Source organism: Podarcis liolepis (assembly GCF_965112155.1).
Source record: "Podarcis liolepis genome assembly, chromosome: 10".
NCBI classification, from domain to species: domain Eukaryota; kingdom Metazoa; phylum Chordata; class Lepidosauria; order Squamata; family Lacertidae; genus Podarcis; species Podarcis liolepis.
The window spans coordinates 32,146,925-32,162,497 of NC_139562.1; the positions used below are offsets into that span (position 1 = coordinate 32,146,925).

General features: G+C 42.9%; 1 protein-coding gene and 1 long non-coding RNA gene across 2 annotated transcripts; both read left to right on the forward strand.

Annotated features, from left to right (window-relative positions):
* The first annotated feature begins 308 nt into the window (after positions 1–308).
* On the forward strand, positions 309–13,763 carry LOC310687534 (cytochrome P450 2D14-like). Its single transcript, XM_083462729.1, has 9 exons — positions 309–868; positions 2,217–2,391; positions 3,015–3,167; positions 5,188–5,348; positions 6,427–6,600; positions 7,163–7,304; positions 8,271–8,458; positions 9,522–9,663; positions 12,547–13,763. Exons 1-9 carry the CDS (start codon positions 644–646, stop codon positions 12,723–12,725), a joined length of 1,539 nt encoding a protein of 512 aa, XP_083318855.1. The 5' UTR covers positions 309–643; the 3' UTR covers positions 12,726–13,763.
* Positions 9,670–10,001, forward strand: LOC310687540. Its single transcript, XR_014516462.1, has 2 exons — positions 9,670–9,797; positions 9,856–10,001. It is a non-coding gene; the product is annotated as an uncharacterized lncRNA (long non-coding RNA).
* Positions 13,764–15,573: the final 1,810 nt, after the last annotated feature.

Below are 15,573 nucleotides of genomic sequence, written 5' to 3' on the forward strand. Positions count from 1 at the left end.
TGTATGTACCAAACAATGGAAAATTCATTAGTAATAATAATAAAGAAGAAATAGTCAAATAAAAGTTTGGTGGATGCCAAAAATGCCATTATAAAAGACGGCAGAACTCCATTGAAGTACTGCCTATTGGAGCACGGCAGAAAGGAAAACTGAAAAGGAGGGGCTCACGCACTCAGCTGGGCACATAGTGGAAGGTGGTTGATCCATGTACCTCTTATCCTTGACCAGAATCCAAGACCATCCTTGTATTCCATATCTCTCTGAAAGTGATCGTTTTCCAAACCATCTATCAGAGCTGTATAACCCTCACCAGAGGATTCTCTACTAGGTTCAATGACTTACCTAAATTCAACTTCCTATCATGTGAAGGCCTTCCTTATCTGACCTACAAAGGTTCAATTCGATTAGCTGAACTTTTCACTTGTACACTGGACTTTCAGACCTTGTGCAATTGCTCATTTACAGTATTAAAGCCCTTGCATACCTTTTAAGATAACCCTATTAATAGTGGCACATCATGTTCGTACAGTGATTCAAAGCAGAGAATAAATAAAAGAGAACAAATGAGAATTAGAGAAACCAGCAGAGGCAAGAACACCGCCAGTCTGCTGAGCAAGAGTTGGGGAGAGAGAAAGCGGAGGGAATGGCTGGGATCGCGGCTTCCATCTCTTGGCTGGGGAGCCAGCTCTCCTGCTGCCACAACAACCTCCCATCTCTGGCCTTGTCTCTCCTACTACTTGCTCTGCTGCTTGATTACGTCAAGCGGAGGAAGAGAAGCAGCCGCTGGCCACCAGGACCCACCCCTCTGCCTTTCATTGGGAACTTGCTACTGCTAGATGTAAAGAACCCACATAAATCTGTTCGAGATGTAAGTACTGGCTGCACCATCTCTGAGGACACTGCATGTTACTGAATGATTGCATTAGCCAAGCTCTTAGTATTATTTAATTAGTTAGCCAGCTAGTTATTACCTGTTCTTCAGCCTAAAGCTACAGGGCAGGTAGTGGCTGTACTAGAATGCCGACCCCCTCCATAATATTGCACAATATTCCGCTACAGTTTTTGTTCTCATTAAACTGATGCAGATTGGCAAACACACACACACACACACACACACACACACACACAATTAAATTTTGACACAGCCCTGCTACCAATGTTCAATGGCCTGCCCAGGACACTAATACCATACAGTGGTGGCTTTAGTCTGAGAGAATTGGGATTACGGTAATAAGGAGAACTTTCCTTTAAGTTTGGCATTGCGTTGTTACATTGGTCTTTTTATGAACCATTTTTAAAAGTCCCCAAGGGTTTCTTAGTTTACATGATGCATTTTCACTCCTCCTCAGCCAAAAGGAAGGAGTCTGTAGCGTGCACAACAGCAACCCGTGTCTGACCAACCCTGCCGCCTCCCAGCCACCAAGTGAGGCTCTCTACCTCTTCCCTGCCCAGAGCAATGCAAAGAGGGCAGAGATGGAAGGGAAGGGCTTTGCTAGCACTGCTGCTGCCACAGGAAAATTAGTACAGTATAACCTGTATTTTTGGACTGCTTTGAAATCTTCCCTTAATACTCAAAATAATTGGCTAAATTGTAACATTTACTACATTAAAGAATTTAGGGGGCTCTGGCCGCCCCCAACAAACTCACAACAACATATTCTGGGGAAATGAATATTTTTCTGAAACATTTCAAGCTTGTAATTACCGTAGTTTGTGCTTTTTGGATTTTCCCATGGGGACTCTTTTTGTATCTGCCTTCCAATAGTGCGGATGGCAATACAATGAATTTGCCTTGCGTAAATGCCTTTCTAAATTTGGGGGTGACCAAGTTTGACAAATAATTGGGACGTGCTGGAGTCATTTTGTTTGTCCCAAGTGTGGGAAATACATCAGCTTGCGCTAAATGGTTTTGTAGTTCGGTATTTCTAATTCTCATTGAAATGTTCATTTTTGCTTTATCATATCCTTGGGTGCTCCTCTCTCTGTCTCTCTCTCTCTCTCTCTCTCCCCCCCCCCCCCCACTGGGAAAACTAGTCTTTCTGTATATATATTCTGGGGAAATGATTAAACATTTTTGATTAAACACCTCAAGCCTGAAATATGTCTGTGCTTTCTGGAATTTCCCATATATATTGTGCTGCAACATTATACCTTCCCTACTTTTATTGTCCTTTCCCCCTGGATAATTTTCTCCCTTTCCTTCCTATTGATCAAAGCTGGAAAAAAAGTTTGGACCAGTCATCTCTCTGCAGTTTGGATGGCGAAATATGGTCATCCTGAGTGGGTTCAAGACGATAAAGGAGGCCCTGGGACAAAACCCTGAGAACTTTGTTGACCGACCAGAAGTTCCACTGTTCAGTCTACTAAACCGTGGAAAAACCGTGGAGGTGAGTATAGCTGATACCCTGATGGACTGGATAAGAAGCAGTAGAGTTGGAGAAAGAGGCAGGAAGTGACCAGGCATGCAAGTTGGCCAGGATGGCACCTCAGGTGGTAAGTGAAACACTCTGTTGCCTGGGAGAAGATGCATATTCATGTGACGTGGCAGGAGGTTTTTGGGAAACTTCTTCTTCTTAAACTTGCCTGTAAACAACTAAGTAGGGACAGGAAGGTAGACTAGAAGTGTTTGTGGGTTTATTTGCAAAGTCATCCATACTGTTCCACAGGACAGCTATCATCTGCTGGTTGTGTGTCAGCATAAGATGGAAGGCAGCCCAGTGGAAAGTTAACAGACATTGTTTAGTCTCTGCAGTTGTCAATCAAGTCCGAAGGCCAGAAAAATGGGCCAGCAGTTTAATGGGGACTCTACCATTCTTCACTTGTAGAAACAACAACAAATTAAGCAAAGCAAAGAATTAACTTTGGAATGTTTCTTTGGACAACTTGTCATGTTATTATATTTTATATCATTTTATATTATTTTATATTATATTTTATATTATTTTATATTATATTTTATATTATTTTATATTATATTTTATATTATATATTTTATTATATTTTACATCCTCCAGGAATAGGATTTGCAACATGCGACAATGGCTGGAGGGAGCAGAGGCGATTCATTGTCTCCACCCTCAAGAATTTTGGGATGGGGAAGAAAACACTTGAAAAAAGAGTGTCTGAAGAAGCTGGATATTTGTGTTCTGAGTTCAAATCCAAAGAAGGTACATCTCATTCCTGGGGACTTTTTCCCTGCTATGGGATCTCAGTTGATGCAAAGCATGAGGAGCACTCTATACTTTATACAGAAACTAACTCCCATCTCCAAAGCTTCTCATACAGTGGTACCTCCGTTTATGAACTTAATTTGTTCCGGAGGTCCGTTCTTAACCCGAAACTGTTCTTAACCTGAGGCGCACTTTTACTAATGGGGCCTCCCACTGCTGCCGCAGCACTGCCAGCATGCAACTTCCACTCGCATTCCGGGGCAAAGTTCGCTACCCAGAACACCTACTTCTGGGTTAGCAGCGCTCATTACCCAAAGTGTTTGTAAGGAGGATGGTACATAACCCGAGGTTCCACTGTATTTAATTTTTGAAGCATGTAAAATGATTACTAATAATCTTGTGGCACTATAAAGAATGCAAAAATTATTATGGCATAAGCTTTCATGGACTAGAATCCTCTTTAGCAGATGCACTGAATGCAAACCTAAATTACTTGTGTGGTAGCAAAGGAATTGGTGCTCCAAGCATGAAGTGTGGACATTTCAGGACATCTCTGTAACCCTTTAGCTCATCCAGTATGCAAAATAATGTAAGCACTATAACCAGGTGTTCTGGAGTCCAGAATCTGAGGGACCTCAAATTATTTTCCATGTAACAGTACTGGCAGCAGCACAGCTAGTTCCCTTTCAGGTCCTCCTCAGATCTTGCTGTCATGAGAAAGGACTGGAGGAAAGTGGGAGAGGTTGGTGGTTGAGAGATATGAAGTTGCTCATTTTAGCCAGTCAGCCCCTCTGTCCCAGTCCCCCCGCAATGTCCTATTTCTATTATTCAACTTTAAGAGGAGTAGTGCCTCTGCTGGGGAAAACTCAGCTGCCGTGTGTGGCTCCTAAAAGCTGTCAGCATGCGACAGCGGCCGCAGCCCAGGAATGGCTTCAAATGGGTGGCTAAGCAAGGCGAGGGTAGCCAATGGGTCTTTTACCCTTGGTGAGTTAGGGGCTTTCATTGCATGCAAAGACAGGCTCTGGCAGACTGAATGGATGAGACCAATAGTAGGTGCAACAGTCAAGAAGGTGTGTAATATATATAATGTCCGGTAGCACCTTAGAGACCAACTAATTGTTCTTGGTATAAGCTTTCATGTGCATGCACACTTCTTCAGATACACTGAAACTGAAGTCACCAGACCCTTACATATAGTGGGAGGGTGGGGTGGGGTTTTTCTCAGGAGGGTAGTAGGAGATGGGTGATTGACTCAATGGGTATGGTAAACCTTTTGATGACTGTTAACAACTGCAATTAGTCCTACAGGAAAAAGCAAGGGATAGTATGCAGATGATTAGCATATGTAATGAGACAGGAATCCAATATCTCTATTAAGACCAGGCCTTGCCATAGTTTTCAGTTTAATGATAGGTTGTAATTCAGCAACTTCTCTTTCAAGTCTGTTTCTTTATAGAGATATTGGATTCCTGTCTCATTCCCTTGCTTTTTCCTGTGGAGCCGCTAAGATGGCTGGATGGTGCTTTGTACGCCTCCTTCTGGCAACTACTGCAGCCTGGCTGGTGCCAAATGTATTGCTCTGCTTTCCTTCACATCAGTGACGCCGAGAGGCGAGTTTTGTCGTCTGGGCAGCCCAGGATCTCCATGCAAACTGCTCAGGATTCTGCTCCAGGGAGGTAGCTTCAGTGCTATTAACACAGTGGTTTGACGTCACCCCTGGAGGCACACTCCATTCTCTCTCGAGACAGACAATGCCAACAACAACATCCATGTTATGTAGCAAAGGATCTCAGGAATTTACAGTCCCATTTATTGAAAGGGTAAATAGTTTATAGGTGGTGGAGTACAGCTTCCAACATTCCCATATCCTGGCTATGGCCAATGGGAATTGAAGCCAAAAATACCCGGAGGATAGCCAGTTATGGAAGGCCACCCCCAACAATGGCTGTTTAATGAAGAATGGGCAATATATGACAGCATACTTCTGATCTGCTCCTTGTTCATACATCTCATCCAGGTTCTCCTTTTGACCCACAAATCCTCATCTACAGGGCTGTTAGTAATATCTTCTGCACTCTAGCATTTGGTGACCGCTTTGAATACAGTGACAATACATTCCTGAAGCTAATGCATGTGACTGAGGAATTCATGAAAGAAGCAATCAGAAATTTGCCCCAGGTACCTTCATGAGTTTGTCTGGGCATTAAAAGGAAACAGCCATTTGAAGTGTATGTTTTGTGTGACTACCACATCCAAGTTATGGAGCATCCCCACTAAGGTGCTTATCTGAATCAATCACTTCGGCATATCTTTAAAACCTGGTATTCTTAAAGAAAAAAGAAGAGGAACACAAGCTAAAAACCAAGACAGCAAGATTAAAACACGAACATAGGCAAACAAAAGTTAAAAGTGATTTATGAAAAATTATTAGAGGCAGAAAAACCTATTACAAATAACTTCAGAAAGAAAATTAGAAGGACAATTCCATTCATTAAAAAAGATAATTGTCAATATGCTACTAACAAGCATTAATTAAAGCAGGGGTGCAAAATGATAATGAACAAAATAATAAAGGTATCAGATTACAGTAAATGGTAGGAATTAGCATCCACTAGTATTTGGACAGATGCTGGAAAAGCTTTTGATAGGATGAAGTGCATTACCATTTTCGTGTGATGAAGAAATATGGGTTTGGTGCAAAATTCAGCTATGTTTTACTCAGAATTGACTCACTTAAAGAACATGAGTAAAACTGGTCTATTGAATTCAGTAGGTTTACTCTGAGTAAACCTTAACAGAAGGCCACCCTTTATTTTATTTCATAAAACCTCTAAGTGGTATTAAAAAGATATATAATATACGCTTTAAAAGTTGGCGGATAACTGGTAATGACATTGAAAGCTCTTTATGTTTTAGGACTAGGATATCTGAAGGAGCTGGCTTCTCCCACTAATGTGAGCCTACCAGCCTATTCAGAGACCCTTGTATCTCCTAACACCCCCACAGATTATGGCTAAGAAAAGTTAATTATCAATGGATATGCTCAGTCTCTGGAACTCTGTACCACAGGGTGGATGTGAGGGAGGGAATGGGAGTGAAGCTGGCAAGGAATAATCTCCCCATCAGTATGAAGAACTGACTGGTTAGGCACTACCTATCAGAATGCACTTTCACTTCTAGTGAAATATTTATTAAATGTCTTTTGTATCTGAAAAGGTTGTGATATCTCTTCTTTCTCTGATTTCTGCCCTGCCAGCTTATTGCTGCAGGATCCTGGTTGTCCTATTTTCCTGGACCTCATCGTAAACTGCAGAAACGCTATGGAGATATTAGTATAATTCTAAAAGAGATTGTGAGTGAACATAAGAAAACCAGAGATCCTACCTTCCCAAGAGATTTGATTGATGCATTTCTGGAGGAGATAGATAAGGTAGGAAGACATTTATAGACACAGAACCACTGGGACTTCTTTTGTAGCTTCTTCATTAGGATTGATTTATTTAGAATTTCTGCCATCTAAACCATGCCAGTAAAATTACAAGACCTGGTGGGTAAACACCTCTAACTCTTTACCCTGACATCAGCTTGTGCATTTGAGTTCACCTCCTGAAGTACCTTGGAGAAAAAGATGGGAGACAAATTAAATAAACAAACAAGCAGTCATTAAGCAGTTGTTTCATATGCCCAGACAATGACAACCTATGCTCTGGTGAGTTTATTGCTCAGTGCAATTATGCCAAAGAAAGAACTAGGCTGTATTAGATGTTACTGTGGGATGAGGCTGCCATTTTTTTCAACACCCATGTGCTTTATGAAATGCAGTATTTCTCAAGAAACTGAGCAGCTTTTCCTTTATTATTCACTTTGCTTTGGTCAGATATATACTATTGATAGCAAGGGGAAAGATCATTAGTACACACTATTCTCTAACAAATATGACATGATATTGTGCTATTTCCATGTGAGTTACTAACTTGTTCCATTTACTTCAGGCTAAAGGGAAACCAGATAGCAGTTTTAATGAGCAAAACCTTATCAATATCCTTGTTGACCTGTTAATGGCTGGCACTGAAACAAGTTCTTCCACCGTACTCTGGGGACTGTTGAACATGGTCAATCATCCTGAGGTTCAGAGTAAGTGATCAGTATTGGGGAAGATAGACTGATCCCTCATGGGGTTTTCCAATTGAAAGGCTTACTCATGGGCAAGTTGGCTGTGCAATTGCTTTAGATCTGATTTGGATTCAAAACTTCCACATCAGGAGGAAGGCCAGGATAACAATTCAATAAATAAATTACAATTATGAAATGGCTCAAAATAGAAACAAGGCAGTTGGAACCAAGCACTTGGAAAACAAAGCTGCTTTGCCTAATAAAACTTTATTTGTATTTTGGAAGCTGTTTCTTTGTCCTAACTATGTATAACTTTGTAACAACTCTGCACTAACTCTGGAGAATTTTTTTAATCTGTGTCCTTAAATGTTGATGCTCATAGGCTCTCATCTGGGTATTTTTCAAAAAGGTGGTTTTTTATTTATTCACAAATATATCAACTTTTGAATAGCTGAGTGTCCCTTAAGTATGTATGCCTTCAAACGAATAGGCATTTGAACACCTAAGTCTGATGTTACTTCATAGAATTGTCGAGATGGAAGGTACTCTGAGGGTCATCTAATTCAACCCCCTATAATGCAGGAATCTTTTGCCCAATGTGGGGCTCAAATCTATGCTCTATCAACTGAGCTATTAGTTACAGTGCAGATTAATGAAGATAAAAGAATTTGAAACAGCTGAGACGATGTGGGAAATGTACATGTCTGCAATGGAGAAGAACTGCATAGATTATATAAACAAATGATAAACTAAACCACCACCCACCAAAGATTGAATCACTATTTGGTTATGTGGAGGATATTCAGCAGACCCCTACTTGGAGCCCCAGATTCAAATCTGTGCTCAGCCTTAAAGCTCGCAGAGTGTCCAGGGCTGCTGAAACTTTCTATGCAAACAACAACAACATGCTACCATAACATGCTTGGAGAATTGGAAGGATTAAGACACATATGCAATGCAATAATACTTCTAAATGAATATTTCCAGAAAGGGTCCAAGAAGAAATTGATGAAGAGATTGGCAGGGTACGATCACCTGTGATAGAAGACCAGTTGAAGCTGCCTTATACTTGCGCTGTGATACATGAAATTCAACGATGTGCTGATGTTTTACCTGTTGCAACGCCATATATGGTCCACAGAGATACTGAGGTTGGCAAGTTTGTCATTCCTAAGGTAAATCAGAACCAGGGTGGTCACACGTGAGAGATCTTTATGCTAACAGTAGCAAAAGTCGATTGAACTGGAACTCATGGCTGCAAAGTAAAAAAAGTTGCAGGAATTCATACTAACTACTTACACATCAATTGAACAAGAGACAGACTAACTCAAAGCTGGCTAGTGCATGCTTTAAATAGGGAGCAATTATGACCGCACAGCAGGCACAGTGTGTTGCCTCTTCTGTTACCGTAAACCAGCACTGCAAACCAACCCCAAATGTTATGCCGGAAAAACAGCTTGTGTTAAATTTCTATGCTGCCAGCAGCCATTAGTGTAAAATGTAGCCTGGAACGATCACACAACACGGTCACATAGTCAAGAATTGCAAGGAGAGAGAACTTGGTAGGCCTAAATGTCTAGTATAAAACCCTTTTAAGAGTAGTACTGGAAATACCAGGAACCGTAGCAAAAGGAACTTTCTGTTTTTTCACAGATGAGTAGGGAATCCAGCCCCCTACTCAGGCCCATGAAGGCCACTGGGTGATGCTGAGCCAGTCACCTTTTCTCAGCCTAACAGACCTCAGTAGCCCTGTTAAGAAGATGAAATGGAGAAGGAACTACTGGTATGCATGCTGCCATGATGATGGGATGTAGAGGCAATAAGTAAATAAATGTAAATAAGCACATTTCAGACAGGTACTTCATAAGACACATTACTTGCAGATTTGAATGACATACCTTCTTCTACAATTGCCTTGAATCAGAGGGGTGACTTCATAATGGGAATGGAAGAATCTCTCAATCTGTCTTTCCTGTAATGTCTAATTTTTCAAATCTTACATTCAGTTCTCCACATTTCTGCAAATTGTCTTTAAGAACTTCCTGAAAATTTACCAATATGTTAACACACATTGGTCCTGATAAGCTCTTCCCTCCTCTATCTCTCCTCCATGCAGGCCTGGACTCAGCACTGAATATCCTTGGACTTGGCCCCCTGCTGCTGATGTGTGCTCCAGCCACCCACAAGCTTACCTTACCAGCAGTGGATTCTAATCTCTTGGTTTCTCTGCCATTTTAGGAGACTGCCGTCTTTAATCATCTGTCCTCTGTGCTAAAGGATGAGACAATGTGGGAGAAGCCACATGAATTCTACCCAGAGCACTTCCTGGATGCAGATGGGCATTTTGTCAAGCGAGAGGCCTTCCTACCTTTCTCTCTAGGTAAATCCAAAAGAGGAATGGCTGAGGTATAAGGGGAAAGATTACAAGCTGTCCTGTTATCTTCCTTTCTCTTTCCTGCCTGATGGGAAAGCAAGAGTAACAGGTTTCCATAGTCAGCTCCTTGAGAAGAGAGAGTATGTACTTTTGACTCAAACTTTTCTTTTTTTTTAATAAAAAAACAACAACCATCAGGATCATACTTTACAACCAACTTCCCCTATTTCCTGGCTACCTTCCAAGGAGAAAATATTGAGAAGACATAGACATTTCAGATTGTACTTCACAAGTGGTTTATATTTGTGTGTGGTTATTTGAAATACATAAGCCATTTTTCAGAACCACTGCAGTCTGTGACTGTGTTGAATTCAGCTTTGGGCACATTTTAAGTATGTTTTACAGTGACAAGCAGTTCTGTGGCTGCAGAGGGTGTAGGCCGTAGTGGCATTCCAATTCAGGTTAAGAAAATAGTGGTCATGGTTTAAGATCACACCTCTACCTGTGTAACCAGCAGGGTAGCACAGCAGAGCTTCAGGATCTTTGTCCTTTACCGTTGTCAGCCATTTCAGAGTTGAGGGTGAAGAAAATTCTTTGGCTACACCGTTAGAAATAAAGTGCTTTATAGCCATAAGACCATTATTATTCACACTACCGTATTTTTCGCCCCATAGGACGCACTTTTTCCCCTCCAAAAATGAAGGGGAAATCTGGGTGCGTCCTATGGGGCAAATGCAGGCTTTCACTGAAGCCTGGAGAGCGAGAGGCATCGGTGTGCACCGACCCCTCTCGCTCTCCAGGCTTCAGGAAACTATCCGCAAGCCTTGCAAGCCCGGTGGGAGTACCCGCGGGCTCACAAGGCTTGCAGGCAGCAGCCTGCAGCCCCCGCGAGTGTCTGCAAGCCTCGCACGCCCGGCAGGAGGTCCCACTGGGTGCGCGAGGCTTGGGGCGGCAGCCTGTCGCCCGAAGCACGGGGAGCCCTCGGGAGGGCTCCCCCTGCTTCGGGCGAGTGTCTGCATGCCTCCCGCGCCCGGCAGGAGGTCCCACCGGTGCGCGAGGCTTGGGGCGGCAGCCAGGGCTGGGGGAGGGGGGGAAATAATTTTTTAAAATTAATTTCCCCCCCCAAAAAATGAGGTGCGTCCTATGGGCCGGTGCGCCTTATAGGATGAAAAATACGGTATATACATGAAGTTAGGAGATGCTAGTGCACCATATACTATACCCTACTAAGTATAGTAACCTTGTTTTAGGTGGCTGTAGTCAAAATAGTAAAAGAGACTTAAACTAGAGAGAGGCTCACACATGGCTGCTGGATGCAGCTGGCTGTATATCAGTCAACACACACAGACACCCCTCTTTCAGGTGAGAAAGGGGGGGTATGGAGTCATGCTAGAAACTTGTAGTCTTGAGCTGTATTCAGGTGGACCCCCACAGCTGGCATTCCAACTCGAAACATAAATCAGTTGAGGACAACTCGAGACAGACCCAAGCACGATCAATGCAATTAACAGCAATATTTAATTTACACTAACACCCCTTCTAACTGGGCAGGTTTAGATCCATTCCAATCTGGATTCGAGCATGGCCATGGGGCAGAGTCGCTCTGATGGATGAGCTTTTCAGGGTGGGACAGGCATAATGCAACTTTGCTTTTGCTTCTTGTTGTCTCTTCTTCTTTTGATATTTAATATCTCTAGTGCCATTAAGATTGAATTACTGCAATGCGCTCTGTATGGGGCTTCCTTTGTGCTTGATTCATAAGCAAAATGTTGTGGCATGAATCCTGATGGGAGAGAGACCCTAACAGAGCATAACCCCTCTGTCCAGAGACCTGCACTGGTTGCTCATTTGCTACTGATCCAAATCAAGGGGTTAATATTAGTATATTAATCTTTTGGCCACTTGGGACTAATAATTAAATCCAGAGACTCTGAGATAATAATAGCTAGGTAGGCTCAGCTCACTCTTTAAATTTTAAAAGAATTGCGAGGACCAGTGTGTGTAGGAAGCTAAATTTTGCGCCTCCCTGTAGCCTGGACTGCAAAAGCAAAGGGCGGCGAGTGAACCAGCCCCTCCCCACTGCTGCCTCCCACAGTTTGGTTCTCTCTGTTGACACCAGATGGAGATCTTTGTTCCTACTGATGAACAGCAGTTTAACCTCTGGTACCTATTTATTGATCCAGTCAGCTATCTGTAGTTGGTAGTGTGGTAAGGCAGTTTTTGTGTGGAGTAAACTTTGACAAAGTTACAAAAGCAAAGCTAGACTAGAGGCAGCAATTTCATCAGTTATTGTTACAGTGTAAAGGGAGGGGGTGGAAGAGGTATTGTGATGAGGTTAGTCTGATGGACAAATTCCTGCCCGGCTCTGAGTTGAATAGAATCCAAACTGCAGCAGTCTGATTGGTCCTAGAACAATAGGATCCAAATTGCAGCAGTCTGATTGGTCCTAGAACAATAGGATTCCGAATGCAGTCTGATTGGTCCTAGAACAATGCAGCAGTATGATTGTTTGGCAGGAACCACCCAATCCTGCTCCAGATATAAGTGAATCCACAACCTGATTGGCTTACAGTAGCATTCCAGAATTAGCCAGTCATGTGCAGCCCATCGTGTAAATAATGTATATAAAGCAGATACTTTGAGGGGACTTTCATTCATTCCTCCTCACCATTATGAGCTGAATAAAGAGCATAAAATCACTTTGCGACTCTGAGAATATTTCAGAGAGAGAGGGGGACGGAGATCCGATGAGGGACCAGGCGGGGAGGTGGATACTGACTAGGTTTTAAATACACAAGATGCAGGCCAGAGTGGAGCCTTTAGGTGCAGTCTGACCCACCCCTTCCTCCTGATCTCATGCACAAAATACTATGTCTCCTTTCCCCACAGGTCGCCATGCATGCCCCGGAGAACCCCTGTCCAAAATGGAGCTCTTCCTCTTCTTCACCAGCCTTCTGCAGCATTTCACCTTTTCCTTTCCCAAAAACTGTCCCAGGCCCAAGATAGAAAGAGTATTTACCCTAATCGTTAGTCCATCCCCTTTCCAGATTTGTGCCATTCCTAGATAATATTTCTAAGCTTAGTGTATCTTACAGTTTAACCATTAACCTCAAAAGCAACTACAGAAGCCAGGAACATGAAGCATTTATTCATTTTATGTATTAATAAACATACCAATGAGTAATATCAGCGCAGTTTACAACCATAACACCATACAATAAATCCATATAAAAAATTAAAATCAAAGATCAACCAACTGTTAAAGTTGTGGAGTCAGAGCAAAAAACAAAGAAACCCAGCCATGGAAAATGCAAGCATGGGTTACAAGATATTTGGCTTGCACTCCCAGAGTATATCACCTCAAGCTTTTTAATTTCTGCAGTGAGATTTTAACCTCTTGTTCATACATTCTCTTCCTTCTGATCACCTCACACATGCAGTTAACCCTTTGAACAGCCTTAATTGCATTCCACAATACTGGGGCGCCTATGTCTGGCAAGTCATTCTCTTTTTTTAAAAAAAATATTATTAGTCTTTCCATGTAAACATCCTCTAATAATATTTCTCTAACAATTTTCCATATTCCCCCCCCCCCCTCCCCTGGGCTTCCCTCATATTCTCATTTTGTTTTATTTCCATATGCAAGTCATTCTCTTTAAAGTAAAGGTCCAAAGGTTTAGCTAAACATTCTTTGGACGCTGCACAAGTGAGAAGACCAAGGTCAAAGTACCAGTTTTGGGTTCTGGGGGGAAGTGCACCAAAGTTTAAGTTAATGGAGACTGGTGCATGATCAGAGACTGTTATAGACCCAGTTTCTGCACTCACCACCTGATGAAGATCACCTTTTGGTATTAATATTAGGTCTATGTGTGACATTGATTTATGAGGATTCCCTGCCTTCTGGATGCAGTGCCTGCCCAGTGTCCACCAGGTCCCATTCAGTTAATATTTCTTCCAGGCAGAGGTTGTAGAATTTGTTGATATATTGATACTTACTTCAGTCCTTCGAGTCACGACTGCAGCAATTTAAGTCTCCTAATATAATCTGTCGTCTTAAAATGGTCTAATTCTGTTAATGTCTCCCAAATAAAGTCTTGTTGTGCTGAGTTGGGTTCCTATAAACCAGTGATGGTGATTGGATGGCTGTCTATGACACCATGAAGAAAGAGGTATCTGCCTGCTGGGTCTGCCAAACTTTCCTCAACACTCAGAGGGCAGAGTTTGCTTATCAGGACAGCCACACCTCTGGCTTTTCCTAAACCAGGGGCTTGTACTTGTGTCTCCCACAGGAGAACACTCTGGATGAGTGCCTGGTCTTTAGCTCCTGAACAGCAGGAGACCTGCCTCAGTTGCTTTGCAAAGTTTTTCCTTTCTGTATTTGCCACAGCAGGGGGTGAGAGGATTCTTTAACATCTATTTGCACTTAAAGTGTTTTGGGAAAATCATGTCGAGGAGACAGCTGCTCTTTTGGACTTAAGGGATTCCAGTATCCTGGTGTCCAAACAACTCATTCATCAATCACAGTTCCAACTTCACTCATTAGCTAAAAACACTGAAAATCAGGAGCAGCCAGACTGGCTTTTCTCAGAGATATTGCTTAGAAGTGTGCCTGCACATTTTGTTTCATAACTTTCTTTCCAGAAGGCCTAGAGACTTACTTTAAAAAAAATTAAAATGAAAACTTGGAGTCTGGGCCCCTTCTCTGGGAGGGATGGCAAATTTGCCTCTGGGTGACACCCCCCCTTTCCTGCTTCCTGCCCACTTGCTCATGGCAGCAATGCCTTCTCCTCCCTGGGGCAATTTATTCAGGAAAGCCTTCCCTCTCCCACCCTCACTTCCATTTTCTTTCTCTGGTTCATTCTCCTTGCTTTCTGGCTTTCCTGCATTCCCAGAATAGTTTAATACCGTATTTTTCGTCCTATAAGGCGCACCGGCCCATAGGACGCACCTCATTTTTGGGGGGGGGGGAAATGAATTTTAAAAAATTATTTCCCCCCCCCAGCCCTGGCTGCCGCCCCAAGCCTTGCGCTCACCTGCCCGAAGCAGGGGAAGCCCTCCGGAGGGCTTCCCCTGCTTCGGGCGACAGGCTGCAAGCCTCGCGCACCCGGTGGGACCTCCTGCCGGGCGCGCGAGGCTTGCAGACACTCGCGGGGGCTGCAGGCTGCTGCCCGCAAGCCTTGTGAGCCCGCGGGTACTCCCACTGGGCTTGCAAGGCTTGCGGATAGCTTCCTGAAGCCTGGAGAGCGAGAGGGGTCGGTGCGCACTGATGCCTCTCGCTCTCCAGGCTTCAGCGAAAGCCTGCATTCGCCCCATAAGACGCACCCCGATTTCCCCTTCATTTTTGGAGGGGAAAAAGTGCGTCTTATGGGGCGAAAAATACGGTAATCTATCCCTCTTCACAGGGAACTCTGGGAATGGTAGCTCTAGGAGGAGAATGGGGGACTTCTAGCAACTCTTGGCAGCTTTAACATCTTTAGAGGAAGCTGTGGCTGTTTATAAAGTGCTTTATAATGTACGGTGTGAGTGTGGATGTGGATGTGGTCCTGCTCCTTGTGATCCTGCTCCACTAGATGTCACTATTTCTAAGCAAAAATCTCACCCCCTCCTGTCTTAAAAAAGAAAGACATCAACTGGATAAACATGTTTTTTCCAGCTAATATTAGATGATTGTTGTAAATTGAAGCAGGTATAGGAATTGTCGGTGGGGTGGCAGACATAAGAGGAGGAACGTACCCAATATTTCTATATCTTACATATTGTGACTTTGATTATAAACAATAATGGCAGCAATCAATCAATCAATCAATCAATCAATCAATTGTTGCAATTGTTGGGAGTGATTTGGCATTTATTTGCTGGTATTCTAAAGGTTGATTTTACCATGAAATATTATAATTGACTTAAGTCATTTATTTT

Coding starts and splice junctions, on each gene's coding strand:
- LOC310687534 (XM_083462729.1), top strand. CDS start 644: ATGGCTGGGATCGCGGCTTCCATCTCTTGGCTGGGGAGCCAGCTCTCC. Junction 8,459..9,521: donor GCAAGTTTGTCATTCCTAAG/GTAAATCAGAAC, acceptor CTGCCATTTTAG/GAGACTGCCGTCTTTAATCA. Junction 9,664..12,546: donor CTTCCTACCTTTCTCTCTAG/GTAAATCCAAAA, acceptor CTTTCCCCACAG/GTCGCCATGCATGCCCCGGA.